At 35.4% G+C, this 17,002-nt stretch overlaps 3 protein-coding genes across 5 annotated transcripts; 1 reads left to right on the plus strand and 2 right to left on the minus strand.

Annotated features, from left to right (window-relative positions):
- The first annotated feature begins 4,796 nt into the window (after positions 1–4,796).
- Positions 4,797–7,079, plus strand: LOC110855599 (aquaporin AQPAn.G). Of its 2 annotated transcripts, none has more exons than XM_022104008.2 (4): positions 4,797–5,476; positions 5,752–5,956; positions 6,074–6,249; positions 6,521–7,079. In XM_022104008.2, exons 1-4 carry the CDS (start codon positions 5,240–5,242, stop codon positions 6,776–6,778), a joined length of 876 nt encoding a protein of 291 aa, XP_021959700.2. In that variant the 5' UTR covers positions 4,797–5,239; the 3' UTR covers positions 6,779–7,079. The 2 variants fall into 2 exon arrangements, with proteins under 2 accessions (XP_021959700.2, XP_035712454.1); XM_035856561.1 differs by having other exon boundaries at positions 6,116–6,249.
- Positions 7,080–7,284: 205 nt separating this feature from the next.
- On the minus strand, positions 7,285–10,277 carry LOC110855757 (E3 ubiquitin-protein ligase sina-like). Of its 2 annotated transcripts, XR_004836132.1 has the most exons (7): positions 9,715–10,277; positions 9,054–9,251; positions 8,892–8,989; positions 8,632–8,761; positions 8,244–8,410; positions 7,980–8,158; positions 7,343–7,476 (listed from the first exon to the last, which is right to left on the minus strand). XR_004836132.1 is itself a non-coding variant. In XM_035856560.1 (6 exons), exons 1-6 carry the CDS (start codon positions 9,991–9,993, stop codon positions 7,303–7,305), a joined length of 1,095 nt encoding a protein of 364 aa, XP_035712453.1. In that variant the 5' UTR covers positions 9,994–10,277; the 3' UTR covers positions 7,285–7,302. The 2 variants fall into 2 exon arrangements, 1 of the variants encoding a protein (XP_035712453.1); XM_035856560.1 differs by lacking the exon at positions 8,632–8,761 and having other exon boundaries at positions 7,285–7,476.
- Positions 10,278–10,510: 233 nt separating this feature from the next.
- LOC110855653 lies at positions 10,511–14,181 on the minus strand. Its single transcript, XM_022104065.2, has 6 exons — positions 13,521–14,181; positions 12,700–13,257; positions 11,820–12,294; positions 11,464–11,521; positions 10,862–11,152; positions 10,511–10,642 (listed from the first exon to the last, which is right to left on the minus strand). The coding sequence occupies exons 1-6, from the start codon at positions 14,006–14,008 to the stop codon at positions 10,593–10,595; spliced, it is 1,920 nt and encodes a 639-aa protein (XP_021959757.1). The 5' UTR covers positions 14,009–14,181; the 3' UTR covers positions 10,511–10,592.
- Positions 14,182–17,002: the final 2,821 nt, after the last annotated feature.

The raw sequence follows: 17,002 nt of genomic DNA on the forward strand, positions 1-17,002 counted from the left end.
AATTAGCAATTAATTATTCAATTACAAATTAATTACATTTCTTTATTTTATTATAAAGAGAGTGTTTCAAAGAATTGTAATTGAAGATTAATATGTTAATTGATTTATGTTACAAATGCCTATAACTCAAATTTCATGATCGTTTAAAAAATCTCGCAAATAAAGATTTGATACATTAAGCTTTCAAATTTTAGACTAAAAGTAATTAGTTATTTTGGGTAATTATTTAATTAACGACTCAATTGAAGCAAATCTATTAATCAAATACTAATTAACATTACATTGTCACAAAATAATTAAAGTCTAGCACCAATTAAATTACCAATTAATTTTGCTAGACCAATTAATTAATAATTAATTAATTAATTAATACCAATTAATCTCGATTTTTTCCTGTAATCAATTAAGTAATAAATTTAAAAAGTAATTATTAATAAGTAATTAATGACTAAAGTAAAGTAGCACTTGCATAAATAAGTCTATTATTAATGTTTGCATGGATTTAACAGTGTTTTAAAAATTTACACACCATTATCCGATCCGATCGGATATCCGTCGGATTACTCGGATTCGGATCGGATTGGCCATAATATCCGATCGGATTATCCGACACTATGCAATATCCGATCCGAGAGCTTGTCAATCCGATCCGATCCGATCCGTCGGATGACCAACCCTAGTCAACTGTGAGCGAATGGAAAGTAAGTAGTTTCTTTTTAATAGAGAAATTAAATTAGCAGAACTTGGTTGATTTAATCGGAAGTAAAAATGACCAGAACGGTTTGAAGGGTTGATTACGAGTTATTAACGATGGAAACTATTGGCCTTAATAAATTTGTATGTATATGTATGTGTATGTCAGATAAAAGTAAATAAATTAATAAAAAATATGTTGGGGGACTAGAATTTGATAACTTCTTCTGGGCTTAATTTTTAGCATAGGCGATATTTATGATAATTTCTAATACTCCAATTTTTCGACAGGCGAGATCTCAGGGTATCCAAACCTACACTCAAAACAAAAATTTGTCGAATCAACACCGCCGGTGTCAATATATGACTTAACCGCCTTGGTTACAATGTTGAATCCGAGTTATGATGATTTTGATGCCGGTAGTTATAATGTTATGACCGGACGGAAAAAATTCATTACTACTCGGAATCACAATTGTAACCAAGGCGGTTAAGTCATATATTGACACCGTTTTGTTTTGAGTGTAATAATTGTGTCCAATTCGTCCCTACGCATACGTAAATAAACAACGGAGTATAATCAATCCTAAAAAACCTTCAAGATATTTTTAGTTACGTCAAACATCACTGAATTTTTTAACAATTCATTTTCTCCATCTAATAAGGACAAACGTGGTCAACATTTTAATTATTCTCTTGATTTTTACCTTCCCCAAAATTTGTTGACGTCGTTTGTTCATTACGTCAAATTTAGTCGTCACAAAAGCAGCAATATTGGCAATTTGCACTAATAATTAACAAACTAACATCATAAGTACTTGTATTTGGGTGTACATTAATCTAGAAATTTCTGTTACATAAAGTGAACAAAAAATCGTTTTTAATTTTGTCAAAATTACACAAATGACAAAAGCAGTAATATGGGAAATTCACACTAATAATTCACAAATTAGCATGATAAGTACTTGTCCTGTAAATCTTGTAGTTTCTGTTATGTAAGCTCATTTTTTTTTTGGCTCAAAGTTTGAACCCTAAACACGGTTTTGAAGAAATAAAATTGCGGAAGTGAAAAAATGTAGAACACACGTAGCTTAATTTACTTACAATGCGATGGTGTAAAGTGTAACCCTCCGATTTGGTTGAAATTTTGAAAATAAGTGGTCCATGTCAATACAACCAACGTTTCTTCAGGCGGTTTGTGCGATGGTCAGAATTTGGCAAAATATTTGAGGGTAAAGTTGAAAAATGTGTAATTTTTGGCACGGGAAGAGAATGGAAGTTGAGTTTGCTTCCTCCGCCTGGTAAAAACCGCCCGTTTTTCAACTTTGACCTCAAATATTTTGCCAAATTCTGACCATCGCACAAACTGCCTCAAGAAACGTTGGTTGTATTGACATGGACCACTTAATTTCAAAATTTCAACCAAATCGGGGGGTTACACTTCACACCATCGCATTGTTAGTATTTTTCCCGGAAGTCAAACTTATCTCATTTTATGTCACTGCTCTGCACTTAAATTAACCGTGAATCCGGTAGTGTGCCGACAAGCAAAAAATTTTGTAGTTTCAATTCACAAGTCTGCGTGTGTTTGCCAGGTTGCATGTGTGTAAGTACTTACGCCTACTTGCACACGAGCAATTAAGTACATAGTCCCTCTTTTATTTAGCTGGAAGTAGAATGGGTCCAATTAATGAGACCAAAGGTTAAACGGGTACCTATAAAAATCAATCGATTCGTACCACATTTTTAAAAATAGTGTTACCCTTTTTGAAAAGTAAATGCATTGTGAATTCTAAATTCAGTAAACTATGTATATAAAATTCAGCGTAAACTTTGCACTTTATCAGGTTCACGTTACTCAGGATTTAGCTTATTTTGCTCAATATAGAGTTTTAAGTTCTAAAGGGTAACCTTATTTTTGTAGGATAATTAGCGGATTAAATTTGCTACATAATTGAATGAATAGAATGCACAAGTTAAATTGTTTTTCATTGTAATTGGGATGGATTTATAGAAAACATGGATTGATTTTTTTCGTGTTTAAAGAATGGACATGGATGTCATAGACGTTGATCCGTGGATAATAGATAACCCATTCGACTTCCTGAACAGCTCCGACACGAGTCCATTGTTGTATGAATATAATTAAACACTAAATACTTCCGCATTTCTCAGGGTATCTAAAACTCTCCGTGTCGTCAAAATAAGACGTTTATAATTTGTATCGACTTAATTTAGGATCTGCTCTTAATTACATATACATATCCTAGTAAAAATTTGGTAGATCAGAATATTGTTATATGAACAAATACATACATACATAATTACGCAAATCCATGGATTGAACAGATTTAAGAGAAATTGGAAGATTTTGGACAGAATGTAGTTTTAATTTGGTCAACTTATTTCACCTCCAAATGAGCATTTGGAGGTGACATATTCCTTCGCAGCAGAATTATCAACATGCTAATAAAGTACGTACTTTTATCTTGGTAAACAATGGAAATTCACCAAATTACCACTCTTTAGAGGAGACGTGTATACTCATAAATGCTAACGGATTAAATTAAAAGGCCTTGATTCCAGATAATCGCTCCTACAAGATAGGTGATTAAGGCTGCTGGCTTAAATATTATAAATACTTAATTTGGAAAGGTGGATTAACCGTGTTATCGTTCTTCTGTGGTGGATTTGTTTAACCCCACAAAAGATTTTTATGGTAAGCCGGATAGCATTTTCTCCTCGTCTCGTAAAAATAATAAGGCAGCTTTCATACACTCTTAGAAATCTACTACTAAATTAACACTGAGCTTTATTCATGCATATATGACTCAACCGAAGTGGTGCATGGTGATAAAAGTACCGTGTGGTAGTAAACTTGGTATTAGAGTTTTACTATGTCGGTGGCAAGTTCTTACTGACCGGTATAATTCTAATACCAAGCGGTAGCAACTTTCACCCTGGGAAATCAATATATGATTGACCATACCAGATTTCTAACCGTGTAAATACATATTAAATTGATTATACTATTGACACTTGACGTATAAAAGTAAATAAATAAATCAATACTATGACCATGTTGACGTGCAGTACATACTTTCATTAAGGATTGTACATGTATTATGTCATCAAAAAACGCTGACCATGGTCCCATTCACCCCGTTCCAAATCCCACTTATGCTAAGCGTAACATGAATAAACCGTCGCAAACGCGCATACGGAAGTAGCTTCAGACTACTTCACTCCAAGCACTCCCACGACATCGCGGGAACACTTGATTTTACTGTATTTCATCTATACATTCAATTTTTTCAAAAATCTCATTTTGCCCCGACCACACCCCCAGTGACGAGGGGGTGTGGCACAACTCGGGAGCACTTTATTCTACTGTATTTCATCTATGCATTCAATTTTTTCAAAAATCTCATTTTGCCCCGACCACACCCCCTGGCGCCCGGGGGGTGTGGCACAACGGGGGAACTCAAAATTTCACTCCATTTCATCCATAGATTCAATTGCACTAAAAATCTCATTTTGCCCCGACCACACCCCCTGGCGACCGGGGGTGTGGTCCGGTTGCACCCAAAAGTTGATAGGATCCTCCCCCTGGGGTATTATGTATGATGGCGAAAACCGATTTCGATTATCTTTATCCGTTCTCCCGTTATCCTGCTGACAGACAGACGGACAGACAGACAGACAGACAGACAGACAGACAGACAGACAGACAAAGTCTTCACATAAAGTAGCTGAAGCTACTTAATAAAAACATATGAGACCGCAAAACCAGCCATACACTTTTTTGAAGACGCAATATATGCACGTTCCCTTACCTTACTCTCTTTCTCCCCTTCTTTCTCTCCGTCTGTTTCTCTCCCTGTCTTTCGTTCTCTGTACATTGAAATGTCATCGCACCTATTACAACATACTTAATGAGTACATTGCCTCCTTACTGTTGCATAATCCAATGCCGCTAAATTTTAGACAGAGAAAGCAATACACGTATAAACCAAGAAATTTCATTTTCTCACTTTTATCTGAAAAGTCAAAGAATCGGCTCTTCAGTATTTGTGTGTCACTAGCGGATTACACTGCTCCCGTACATATGTAAAATACTCGTCTAAGGACGCATGTTTAGACAAAAGGTTACCATTTACATACACATTCTTTCAAATAATGTTACTCTTTTGAAACGTAAGTAACTCTTAATTCAGTATTAGGTAGACTGTTAAAAATTTGGTATAGTCACATATCCATATTCATACATACTTCATAATAGTATTTAATTGGTAATAACTCTTTACCGGAATTGTAGTAGTTTATTGCAACAATACTAAACAGTAATTCCCGTTATTACCATTATCGGCTCTGACTTTATAGATTTGTACGTCATTTAATCCAGATTTTAAAATAAGATAAATTCAGAAGAATCTTAAGTTGATAACGGATAAAGTTTCCTCTGGATTTAGTATAGTTTACGTAATATAGAATTCAGATAACATGTAGCTACGTTTCAAAAAGGTAACATTATTTTTACGAGTGCATGCTGCATTTATACCCGGCTGTCCATTATTTGGGAAAAATGAGGTGTCAAGTTTTGCATATTCGCGTATCTTGGAGAGAGCTTTGTCAAGGCGTAGTTAGAGAACTGATTGGATCCTGCCTCCTGATCGTGGTCGGGTGTGGAAGCGTGCTCTCGGCAAATTTTAGTAATCCTAAAGTATTCAATGTCACTGGGGTCGCACTTTGTTGGGGGATGATGATAGCGTCGCTGGCTTTTGTAAGTCAATATTTTGCATATTTATGTACACTCCTGAAAGTAATGTTAGGCTTTTGAAATGTGCATAAGTGCACTTTCAATTTCAGATTCGATAAAATACACTAAATTCAGGGAAAGGTTAACCTGATTAAAGTTTACTCTGGATTAGGTTAATCTTACCCTGAATTTAGTGTAGTTTACGTAATCTGGAATTCAGAAAGGATTTAATTTGACAAAATATGTATGAAAATTGCCTAAATAAACTGATTTTATTGAATATTTATGTATTTATCTAGACTTTGGAGTGCCACATGAACCCCGCTGTGTCATTTGCGCTCGCATCAACCGGACAAATTCCTCTGTTAACGTGTGCCCTCTACATTGTGGCGCAATGTATGGGGACAACTCTGGGGGCACAGATTCTGGTGGGTTTCACCCCCAAAAAGTTTACCTGGTCGTTGGGAGTGACCCAGTTGGCGAAGGGCGTATCACCCATGCAAGGTTTGGTATTTTATGGCTTGCTCAGAATTAATAGACTACATATCTTTAATTGTGCACAAGTTAGGTATAAAATGAGTTCCAGATATTGACGTTGTTTTGTGAAATATATGTTTGTAGCCCTTGGAATGGAATTCATCTCCACTTTCCTTCTTCTTTTAGTGGTTTCTGCTGCAAATGATACGTCACGCGGTACCAGCGAGCAACCGGGAGGCACCTATATGAGCACTTCCTTGAAATCCGTATCATCAAATTTAGTGGTTGGATTATGCGTATCAGCGCTGATACTGTTCTTTGTGAGTGCATAAAATTTCTCTACACTTTTAGAAATAATATTTCCATTTTCAGCAATTAATGTACATATTCTGAATTCAGTTTTAAGTAAACTTTCCTAAAACTAGAGTAACGTTGACTCGATAAAGAGTAAAGTCTGCTCACTCCGTATTTCTTATCTTTCACTTAATATTAAATTTAGAATGTTTTTACTTTTCAAAAGAGCAACATTAATTTTAAGAGTGTAGCATAATTTGAGCTATTAAAATATAGATAATTTCTAACACGATTTAGGGACCTTTCACTGGCGCTAGTATGAATCCCGCCAGAACTTTTGGGCCATCCTTTATCACCGGAAATTGGAAGAATCACTGGATCTATTGGCTTGGCCCGATACTCGGAGCTTTCACGGGGGTCGTCTGCTACCATTTCTTATTCCAAACCCCACAAAAATCCAACACTCGTGAACCACCAGTTATAAAAAATGAAAGCAATGGCCATATTCCCCGAGTAGAGGAAAAAGGCATTCACTGTGTGACCCTGGGGGCGTAAATACTCGAACATTTCCAAGCAAAAGCATGCATACAAATGTACGTCCTTCACCCACCAGGATTTTGTTCCCGTACACTTTGAATTTACCGCGATTTACATGCTAAAAATCGGAAAAATAACGTTTTAACTTCTCTATTTAACGTAGCGTGTTCATCTTATTTTTTTCTTAAGTTGGTAAATACTGCAAACCTTTCATAAGTTTTGAATATTTCATTCTACATCCGTGTTGGAATGTGAAGTTGAAAGTACATGCACAAATTCGTCCAAAAACTAGTCGATCAATAAATATATGCAGGAAACTGTATGTACAAATTTTTCGAACATATGTATCCCCCGCAAAGGTTAATGCATATTTCTAAAATAAGGAAACAATGATGTAATCTATGACAATTAAGTTTAAAAAATATCACTTATTTATTTACAAGCTACTGTATTTTAGTCTAGTTACAAATATTTTTTAAATTGTACATATAAAACCAAAATCAGTTTTATAAAAATATGGAAAATTAAACAATTGTCTTTAATTAAACTATGCCAAAAGTAACGACTAGAATAAATAGGTCACCGGTTGCTTTCCGCACTCCAAATTGCGTCACAACGGAGGACGTAATAGTGACACACTTTTCTTGCATGGTCTCCCTTGAAAATCTCGAATGACCGTGATACGGTAACACTGGCACCGTGTAAGATTGCTCCATCTAGTGATTCATTGTATTAAATTGTTGTTTGCAGCATGGGTTATTTGCACTCTTTGAAAATTGATCGCATTTTCCTAACGTTATCGATGATTTGTACTCTATTGATGATATAACTCATCTTCAAGATGAGCAATATCATCTGTAATCACCGACTGTTAAATTTTTGAGCAGTTTTGGACTCTAGCGTAAAGTGTACAAATTCTTTGAAAAAATTATCAATTAATAATTTGAGGCCAGTTTCTCCTGAATTCATTTCTGACTAGTTTATAGATATATTTACAGCTTATTAAGGGTTTGGTCTAAAAATAAAAACAAAAAGTTACAAATTTTGCATTTCTTTAAAACTTTTTCGTCAAAAATTTCCTCGAAAATTTATCTGGGAGTCCAAAAACGCTTAAAATTTCAATTTTGTACAAGATGGTGACTACCATCCATTATCTACAACTCATCGGCCACACTATATATTTTCTATTACTTTTCGTACATTTAATGAGCTCACGTACCTTTCTTGGGTTACCTGTGTCACTCTTTATATTCAAATAAAACACATTTTTCTCAGCGGTTTTGTCATTTCCCAGCACGGTTGCCCAAAAATGTACGGATTTCATCTCGTAAGAAGAATGAAATAGGAATATCTGACCGTTCATATTTAACATTCTGGGGATCTCGTTATGTCCAGAATCTTATGTAAAAAAAAGTTAATTTTATAAATATATATTTATGTATCACATATTTCCTTCCATAACATTTTTAAGAGTATTCCTTACTTGCAAAATTATCTCCACTAATTGCAAAGACAAAGTCGTAAGTTATATGTTTCCCATCAGTCCCTTCCTTAACATTATGCATGCTTTGTAAATGCTCGGTGAAAGTTTTGAAAGGGACTCGAATCTTGTCGCATCTTTGCTTCTGAGTAATATCGCATACTACGTCCCTAGAAAAATGAAAAATTGATTACTCGAAATCGGAAAGAAACTACAACTAATCTGGCAAAAGATTGCTGGGTGAAAAATTTAAGGGATTTTATGCATAAACTCGGCTGGGTTTTATGCAGAAAATTGGCAGGATTTTATGCATAAAAATGTATGCCGAAACAATGTCCACAAAATATGCAGAATTATGCATTATTGTGCTAAACCTTTCTGCAGAATATACCTGATAGAAGTTTTATGCAGAATCCTTCATACATTTTCTGCATAAACCATTGTTCCGGCCACTTGTGTAGGATTATGTCAAATTCGACATACGATTTTCACCCGGGTTACTACCAAGAATTCATCTGACTCTACCAGATAAACAAGTATTAATCGATAGTTTTGTATAAAGTACACATGAATTAAAATGAAAATTTCTAACTGAATTTACCGTCACAACGTGCTAATTTTATGTCTGAACATATTCACTCATTTATTCACCTGTAGTAGCATTTTGCCACGTGGTACTTCGCCCCCGTCGCAGCCAGTGGGACAACGCAGCCGGACTCAAAGTTGTAACATTTCCATTTCAAATCAAACTAGGATTATTAATTTTTGCATTATTAATTTGGTACAAGATTCCACATTATTTTGTTTACTTACTTGTCGTGACTGTCTCTCAGCTAAGTCTGATACTTGCAAATTTGTTTTACAAAGTCCACATTGGGTCATTTTCTCGGCGCAAAATCCACACACAATGTGGCAATTGACACATTGGTGGATCGGAGATGCGGCAGGATCCATACAAATGGTGCACTCGAGGACAACACTTAACCTAGGTTCTGTAGGATGAGGGGCTGTCTATCGGTTAAAATACATATATTTATGATTACACTCTTAAAAATAAGCTTACCCTATTGAAAAGCAAATGTACTCTGAATTTTATATTAATTAAACCAGGTATCTATTTATACAATATTCATGAGTATCGTTAACTTGCTAGGAGAAAACTTAACTCTGGATTTAATATAAAATTCAGGGTGCATTTAAGTATGCACTTTTCAAAAGTGTACTCTCTAAATAAAAATGAGTAACATTTACTCAAGGTTGGGTAAAAAAAGAGGATGACAAACCCAAAAGGTAAAATTTAGTCAACGTTGTTGAGCAAATTTTACACAACTTTGGACAAAATTTGCAAACCCTTGGACAAATTTGTCATTCAAATTTCTACTCAACCTTGAGTAAATTTTATTCATTTTTATTTAGAGTGTAACCTCATTTTTAAGAGTATGCTACATACATATTTTCAAAAATTTAGAACTACCTTTTTTGTCATTAATTCAGAATTGTCCCTTCCTCTAGCCAGTCTCACTGCTGGGAAAGTATGAAAATCAGCATCTGTTAAGATACCAAGTTTAACCATTGGCAACCGTGTGTCATCTTTCGGACACTTAACCTCCAATCCCGGTGACTTCGCTAAATCCGCTTTTATCCCGATCCAGCAAAATTTGCACAGGGCATGAAAGCAATCTTGAAGAGCGTAGAATTTCGCACGTGTATTGCAATGAGAACAAATTGAGGAAAAAGGTCGTCCAAATTCCATTTTTTAGCACGGAGAAGACGAATTTAATAACTGGACAGATTCAGAGTTATTAAATACTGCAAAACTTTATCACGTAGATTGGATGTAAATTGTGCTCGATCAAGTGGTTTTAATCTTGATTCGTAATCGTTATTAAAATTTAAATTAACTTTTTAATTGATAATTTAGCCTAATCAATGATGGGTTTTGAGTGAGATACAACTTAAATGCGCACTGTATTTACGGTACATAAAACATATGTACATATGTAGAAGGTCACTCGTCCGACTGATCAAGTGTGCACATACGATCTGCACACATTTGAGGTAATGACGATTGTGCATATTTGCTAAATTAGTCATACATGTAACTTACACATGTATGCAAAAATACTGATGTCGAGGCCCTACGATGGTATCAAAGTGCAATTTGGCGAGCATTTCATGCTTCCCAAATTTTTAGTAGCCTGGATGCAGACTTATATCTGTAGAAATAATTTTGCACACGTCGTAATTTTTTTCTTTCTGCTGTATCTTAATAAAATACATGTTCGTCCAAAAGGCAGAATTTATTTAAACATTAAATCGAAAAGAGTAAATAATTTGAAATAATTTAAGAAATTAATTCACATTAGTCAGAATCGCTGACCAATCCGTTCCTAGAATTTTTCCTAAATTGAAATAATTAAGTTTTTATCTGGGAAATGTTGATCGGGGGGACGTACACTCTTAAAAATGCCGTTACCCTTTTGAAGATCAAATGTACTTCCAATTCTATATTAAGAAAACTATAGTACATAAACCCAGGGTAACAACGGTTTACTTAATATAGGATTGCCTCTAAATAATTATCAAAAGGGTAACCCAATTTTTTAGAGTTTTTTCCTCACCTTTTGCACTATTCCAACCGATTTGTTCCAAAACACGGAGCAAACTTCCTATCTGAGCGTTTTCTCCAGCTTTTCCCACCCAGAAAGCAATTATTGCTTGGCAGGCCGAGTGATATTCTTTTGCTGTGACGTTATCTCTCACAATAATCTGTTGACTCGTTGATAAGCCAACCATTGGGTGCGCACTCAACATGTCAAGATATCTTCGAAAATATACACTGCGTCTCAAAATTAGCGCAAGCCTTGACTGTATCTCTTCAGCTTGACGTTTTGTGTATGAAGTGCTCCAGACTGGATTAAAATGAAATTTTAATTTCAAGTTATCCATCAATTTCATAAACTCATAACTTTCATAAACTGTTCATTTTCCATATTGCTTGAACACACACTTAAAAATAGTGTTATCCTTGTAAGAGGGAAATACTTTCTCAATTCTACATAAATTCAGTAACCTGCACATTTAAGCCAAATGACGTTAACTTGATAAAGAGCAAAGTTGACTCTGGATTAAGTATAGTTTACTCAATTTAGAATTCAGACTGCATTTATTTTTCAAAAGGGTAACATTATTTTTAAGTGTGTTGGAAAACGTCTTTTCATACCTCTAAATTTTCCGAATGTATCTCGCATATAGCGAGGTTCATCATGCTGGCATAGTTTCTGTTAATACAAATCAGTACTAATTAAGGTTATTGATTTCATTCGTCCCGATTGTTTTTTTTAATTAGCCAAAATTAGGATAATGTCAAAAGGTAAGAGTTATATAAGGCTACATATGATTAGTATAAATTGCGGAAAGACTAGTTAACAATTTATCTCTGATCAAAAATTTACTTCCGAAGCTTTCACCGTTTTTGAGGTACCAGTTTTCAAATAAAATTACACGAAAAAACGGGACCAATTAAATTAACACTCTTTATAAATCTATACTGCATGATTTCAATCAAAAATTTCTCACCTCCAAAACTCCCGCCGCCCAGACAGCATTAGTAATCGGTATGTTATCCAGCATCCCGACAATATTTGTATAAAAGTTGTCATCCACACGGCTTAATTCATCTTGAACGGTCTCAATCCTACTCAAAATCTGACTTTGTCCTAACGACTGTTTCGACTCGTCGACCTTCTCCAATAATAAAGAAATCTCTTTTTGCCCCTCAACCACTCCCTTGACACCCTTTTTTGCCGCGTTTAGTTGAACGTGTGTCACATTGGACAGTAAATTTAGCCTGGTTTCATACTCTTCGTCTGCAAGCATTCTTAGTTTCCTTTTATAATCGGTCAATGTCACGTTCAGTTGTAACGTTTGACCTTGAAATTTCTGAACGGAGGACATGAAATTCCTGTATAATCGCTGCAATCGTCCCCCTAGATCGGAGTAAGGGTTGCAGTCTTGTTCCCCTTTAGCATTTACGGTCAGAATGGAAGTGTACCTGTTCAAAAAATATGTAGCTCTTCATTCTAAATTCATTCAGTTTAAAAGTTGGAAAAATTATTCATTCGTTATTCATTCATTCAAAATTTGAAAATACATATGTATTTTTAAGTATTCGTTTATTATTCATTTGATATTCAATTTGCCTTATTGGACATATTTCTAAAAATACCTCATGTATTAAACACAGGGTGAAAAATGCATAATGAATAACATAATTAATTCATTCTTCATGAATAAGAAATGAATCAATCTTTATTCAATATTCACTCATTAAAAAATTCAGAAAAAAATTATTCACGTATTATTAATGAGTTAATTGAATAATGAATGAATTATTCATACTCCACTATTTAAACAAATGAATGTGAACAGATACATATGCATCTGAGTATAGGCTTACGATTTTAGCGCCACCGTGACCCCCTCGTTGTGCCAAGAATAGAATTTTTTGCTGTCGACTAACTGACATCGGTCACCCATTCGTTTTTTAAATTCTGCCTGATACGCGTGCATGCCAACATTCACGGCAATAATTTTCGGAATAGAGTGAAACAGTAGAGGCGGAGGGGATGCCCGAATCCTGTGAAGGTGAGCGGCTCGGCATAAATGCGGGGACAATCGGGTAACATTTCGAATTAAGACTTCAGAATCGACCAAATTCTCGGTCAAGGTTTCAAATGAAAAGCACATGTCGTCAAATCCTTCCGGAAAATATTTCAGCGCAGAGTTTAGTTTTGCTAGTTGGTCCCTTCCAGTGATCAGCATGGCGGTCGGTGTGTCAATGAATACAGCAACGCCAGAAAATGTCGTGGACATGCTAACATTCAACTCACACTTTGAATTTCCAGCCTGATTTGAAAGTTTGCTTTCAACGTCCGGGTTTTTAACATCGCCGGTTTTACTGCTATCTTGGACGAAATACATTAATTTTTTAGGTAACGTCAACGTCACCCCATTTCTGAAAAAATGAAAATTTGTTTTAAAAAAATATTATCTTTTTGAAAATCAAATGCACTCAAAATTCGACATCAAGTAAACTATACTAAATCCTGAAGATCTTTTCTCGTCGTCAAGTTAACGTTACTCTAAATTTATGTAGCATAGTTTACTTAACATCAAAATCAGATTGCGTTATTTATTTACTTTTCAAAAGGGTAACATTATTTTTAAGAGTGTATTTATCTATACTAGAAAAAACAATTCTTATACAATTAATCTTACCCACTATCATTTTTTCGAGCCAATTGTCTCACAACCTCTGTATACTCCGAGAAATACTGGAGATGAAGGTCTGTTAAGTAATCCGTCTGGATAATAAAGATTGATGAGAGTAACATGCAAGTTGCAAAAATGTTACACATGACATCAAAAGGTGGATCGAATTCTAGTCCATAATTTGGACCGAGAAGAATTATAAAGATATCTCCGCCATCTCGAGGAATCCGGATGGGTTCAGATACACTAATTTTCCACGCTCCGTCAGAACAATCCAGATTTTTTGAAATATCAATCGTGTCCAAAATATCGTTTGGAAATCCTTCCTCCGAGAGGAATTTGCATAGCACGTTTCGCAAGAGGCGTGAATCCTTTAATGGAGGCCTAATGATGGAAATAATGACAAATTTCCTGTCTCCAACTTTTTCTAAGGGTTTCAACAGTTGACCGATATTAAGGAGGGATTCGTCGTGAAAATTTGACTCACGGTCCATTATACAGAGTAGAATATAATGTCAATTATAAAAAAAATTCGAAATTGTGCAATTGTTTTATGTAATTCGTGATGTTTTTATGTAAGATTTATTTCACTATGAAATTTACACGATAAATATAGTGGGCGTATAAATAATACGCAGTATACGAACGTATGTATCTATCATTTACACTGTGGATCTGTGAAGTCATGTGTGGTTCAAGTTCTTTATGAAGTAAGTAACTTATCAGGCACGATAAGCGGGGATGATAAGGTGTTATGGTGTATGCAATGCGCTTATGTATCATAAACTATACTTAACTATACTATAAGTAAATACATACATAGGGTGTCCAGTTAAGTTTGCACAATCCTCATAGTTCCAAACAGTTGCACATTTATTTTGGCAAATGAAAAATAAATACAAAAAAGGGACGTTCATAAATTATTTAGCAACAGAGGGGGGAGTGGGGTTTTAAGCCAAATAACATCGTGCCTTTATGAAACATTGTAAACGGAGTGAGAAGGTTTAGAAAACTGCGATGTTTGAGTTACATAATTTCGGAACATCCCCAAATATTCGCATTGTGCCGCAAGTGTGATAGTCGATATGAGTAACATACAGTGTAAATTTAGTACGTTTAGTTGTCCATGCCATAGAAAGGAAGAAATCAACTGTAATTAGCTAGTGGAATTATGGAAAATGTGAATTCTTTGTAATTTGCTTATGTATTTAGTTTAAAATTTTATTAGCAATTGGATATGCCGATAGATAATTGAACTGAAACAATTATGTAGATCAGAAGAAGTTAATGCAACCAATAGCTAGCAATAAATGAATTTTAAAATTTGGAAATCCGAAAATCTAATTTCCAGGAAATGTTACCAGAAAATGACCTACTCATTACGTGCTTTTGCACATACATCCATAACCAAACACTATGCCACAATTACCGTGACAGCATTGCGCTGCGCTGAACGGGTTGTAGGCGCTTGTACACGAGCAAGACTCCCCATGATCCGCGCATCGTCGCGCCTAAGAAATTTAATTAATAAACCTTGATTATCTAGCTTCCAAGTTTAATTGGTACGAAATACCGATAAGGTAAAAACTTACTCTCGGATGTGGCACAGAATGCCCTCCAAAATTCTCAGCATCGGGATGTTCTGCAGACACTGGTTCGGCAATAATGTAGGCGATGGTGGCAATCAAGACCAGGGCGAGAACAATAGTCTTCATCTTCTCAGAGTTCTTCAGAGTTTATAAAATTATTGTGAGTTGACGATAATTTAGGAACTGGAAAGTGTTGATGGTATTTTAGCAATGACAGATACTGGAATGAATGTCACAGCAAAGTTTGTTCCCTTCTTATACTAACCTTTGTGGAAAAATCTTTCTTGTTTTCGGAGCAGGATGTAACTTTAAATTTGTTTCCCATAGCATCAGTACAAATTAGATAATTAGTCTTGTTGTTTTTAGTAAGCGAGGTTTTCCCCATAAATTAGTTAGAAGAGGGTTTATCAAATTACGTGAGTTAGACGCGATATTACCAAGTAAAACAAAGACTAAATCGATTTTAGGCCGTATTATGTATGTCAATTCTGAATTGTCGAAACCCATTAGTAATCACCTAAAAAAATCTGCCTAATTACACTCAAAGTGATATCTTCAGTATTTTAGCATTCCATAGAGCATACGAAACTGAATAAGTTGAACGCCAAAATTAAAATAAGTGGTGGTAAATAATAGAATACCTATGTATGTTGGATAATTCTGTTAAATGTAATCCGAAACAGCAGCGGCCCTTAAGTGGTGACCCAGAGGTCACAGGACGGTATAAACAATTTTCCTCACCTATATTCACACCAGTCTCTAATTTGGCATCATTTTTAGAAAAAAAATTTTTGGGCCGGTGACGTCGCAAAATTAAAGGTATCATGTGCTCTCCAAACTTTTCACTCTAAGAGGCTGAATAGCAATAATTAGCGTATAATCTGCTACCGCAGCTGGTCTGGCTGCCTCTATTAATGAGTAGTCTGGTCAGCCCACAAAGTACATATTATGTAAGTATGTCCATACTTCGCCCATCGTAAGAATCATTCATTCATGTTATGTATTTGGATTAATCTCATTAACTGTGTCTAACAATGAAACCTTAATGAGTCTAATGTTTGCATGAAGAAGTCAAATTTTAGGCAAACTTCTCCTTACGTAAACATCCTCTTAATGCCAAATCTCATTGCTAAATATTTAGTCTCAGCTTCTTAATGCAAAGGTTTTGTCCGTCCGCCTGTCCGTCAGCAGGAAAACGGATCGATATAATTGAGCTCGGTTTGATCGAGGGCATCAGACATACATATAACCCAAGGGGTGGATTCGTTAGATGAATCGGCAAAATCTCTAAAGAGATTTTGGGGCCAATACCCTTTGCTGGTACGGGAGTGTACATAGTGGGGAGAAGATGAGATTTTTACTTAAATTGCATTATCTCAAGGATAGCCGCTTTAATGTGTTTGTGTGTCTGTCTGTTTTTTAAACTCCTGCACCACTAGGAGCAGGTTGAGATTGGTCGACGGGCCAAAAGTGACTCGCAGATGCGGGCTATACCGTGTTACATGCAATACAGTGAATTTTAGTATCCCCGCGCAGTTCGGGGTGTGTTTGGGGCAAAGTGAGACTCAAGCTACTTCTGTATGTGCGTTTGCTACGGTTTATTTTATACTGAACAATTAGCATAATTAGCTTACCCATAATGATTGGACAAGTACAAAAATCCAGTCCCATTTCGAGATTATCAAGAGGCCATGAAGGACAACGTTGATCAACTTGTCTGGGCTCATCCGCCTCCTAATAATAATTCACCTCATGATTCCGCATCTCAGTTATTTTACCGCGTTGTCCTATTTTTAAAAAGTGTTGGCAATCTACCCGTCCAAACGGGTCGGGTGGCAAATTTTGGACATCATCATCGTCAAATTATAAATTATACGTTTTCCATCAAGTCATTTACCT

Source organism: Folsomia candida, unplaced genomic scaffold, assembly GCF_002217175.1.
Source record: "Folsomia candida strain VU population unplaced genomic scaffold, ASM221717v1 Fcan01_Sc013, whole genome shotgun sequence".
NCBI lineage: Eukaryota > Metazoa > Arthropoda > Collembola > Entomobryomorpha > Isotomidae > Folsomia > Folsomia candida.

What these genes read in the sequence shown, in the direction of transcription:
- LOC110855599 (XM_022104008.2), top strand. Translation starts at nt 5,240, where the DNA reads ATGCTGCATTTATACCCGGCTGTCCATTATTTGGGAAAAATGAGGTGT. An exon ending in TGATAGCGTCGCTGGCTTTT is followed by an intron (nt 5,477 to 5,751) that starts GTAAGTCAATAT and finishes GTATTTATCTAG; the next exon opens with ACTTTGGAGTGCCACATGAA. An exon ending in GGGCGTATCACCCATGCAAG is followed by an intron (nt 5,957 to 6,073) that starts GTTTGGTATTTT and finishes ATATGTTTGTAG; the next exon opens with CCCTTGGAATGGAATTCATC.
- LOC110855757 (XM_035856560.1), bottom strand. Translation starts at nt 9,993, where the DNA reads ATGGAATTTGGACGACCTTTTTCCTCAATTTGTTCTCATTGCAATACA. An exon ending in TAGTGGAGATAATTTTGCAA is followed by an intron (nt 8,159 to 8,243) that starts GTAAGGAATACT and finishes TTTTTACATAAG; the next exon opens with ATTCTGGACATAACGAGATC. An exon ending in ACACAGGTAACCCAAGAAAG is followed by an intron (nt 7,477 to 7,979) that starts GTACGTGAGCTC and finishes ATGAATCACTAG; the next exon opens with ATGGAGCAATCTTACACGGT.
- LOC110855653 (XM_022104065.2), bottom strand. Translation starts at nt 14,008, where the DNA reads ATGGACCGTGAGTCAAATTTTCACGACGAATCCCTCCTTAATATCGGT. An exon ending in GCTCGAAAAAATGATAGTGG is followed by an intron (nt 13,258 to 13,520) that starts GTAAGATTAATT and finishes TCATTTTTTCAG; the next exon opens with AAATGGGGTGACGTTGACGT. An exon ending in GGGCGGCGGGAGTTTTGGAG is followed by an intron (nt 11,522 to 11,819) that starts GTGAGAAATTTT and finishes TTGTATTAACAG; the next exon opens with AAACTATGCCAGCATGATGA.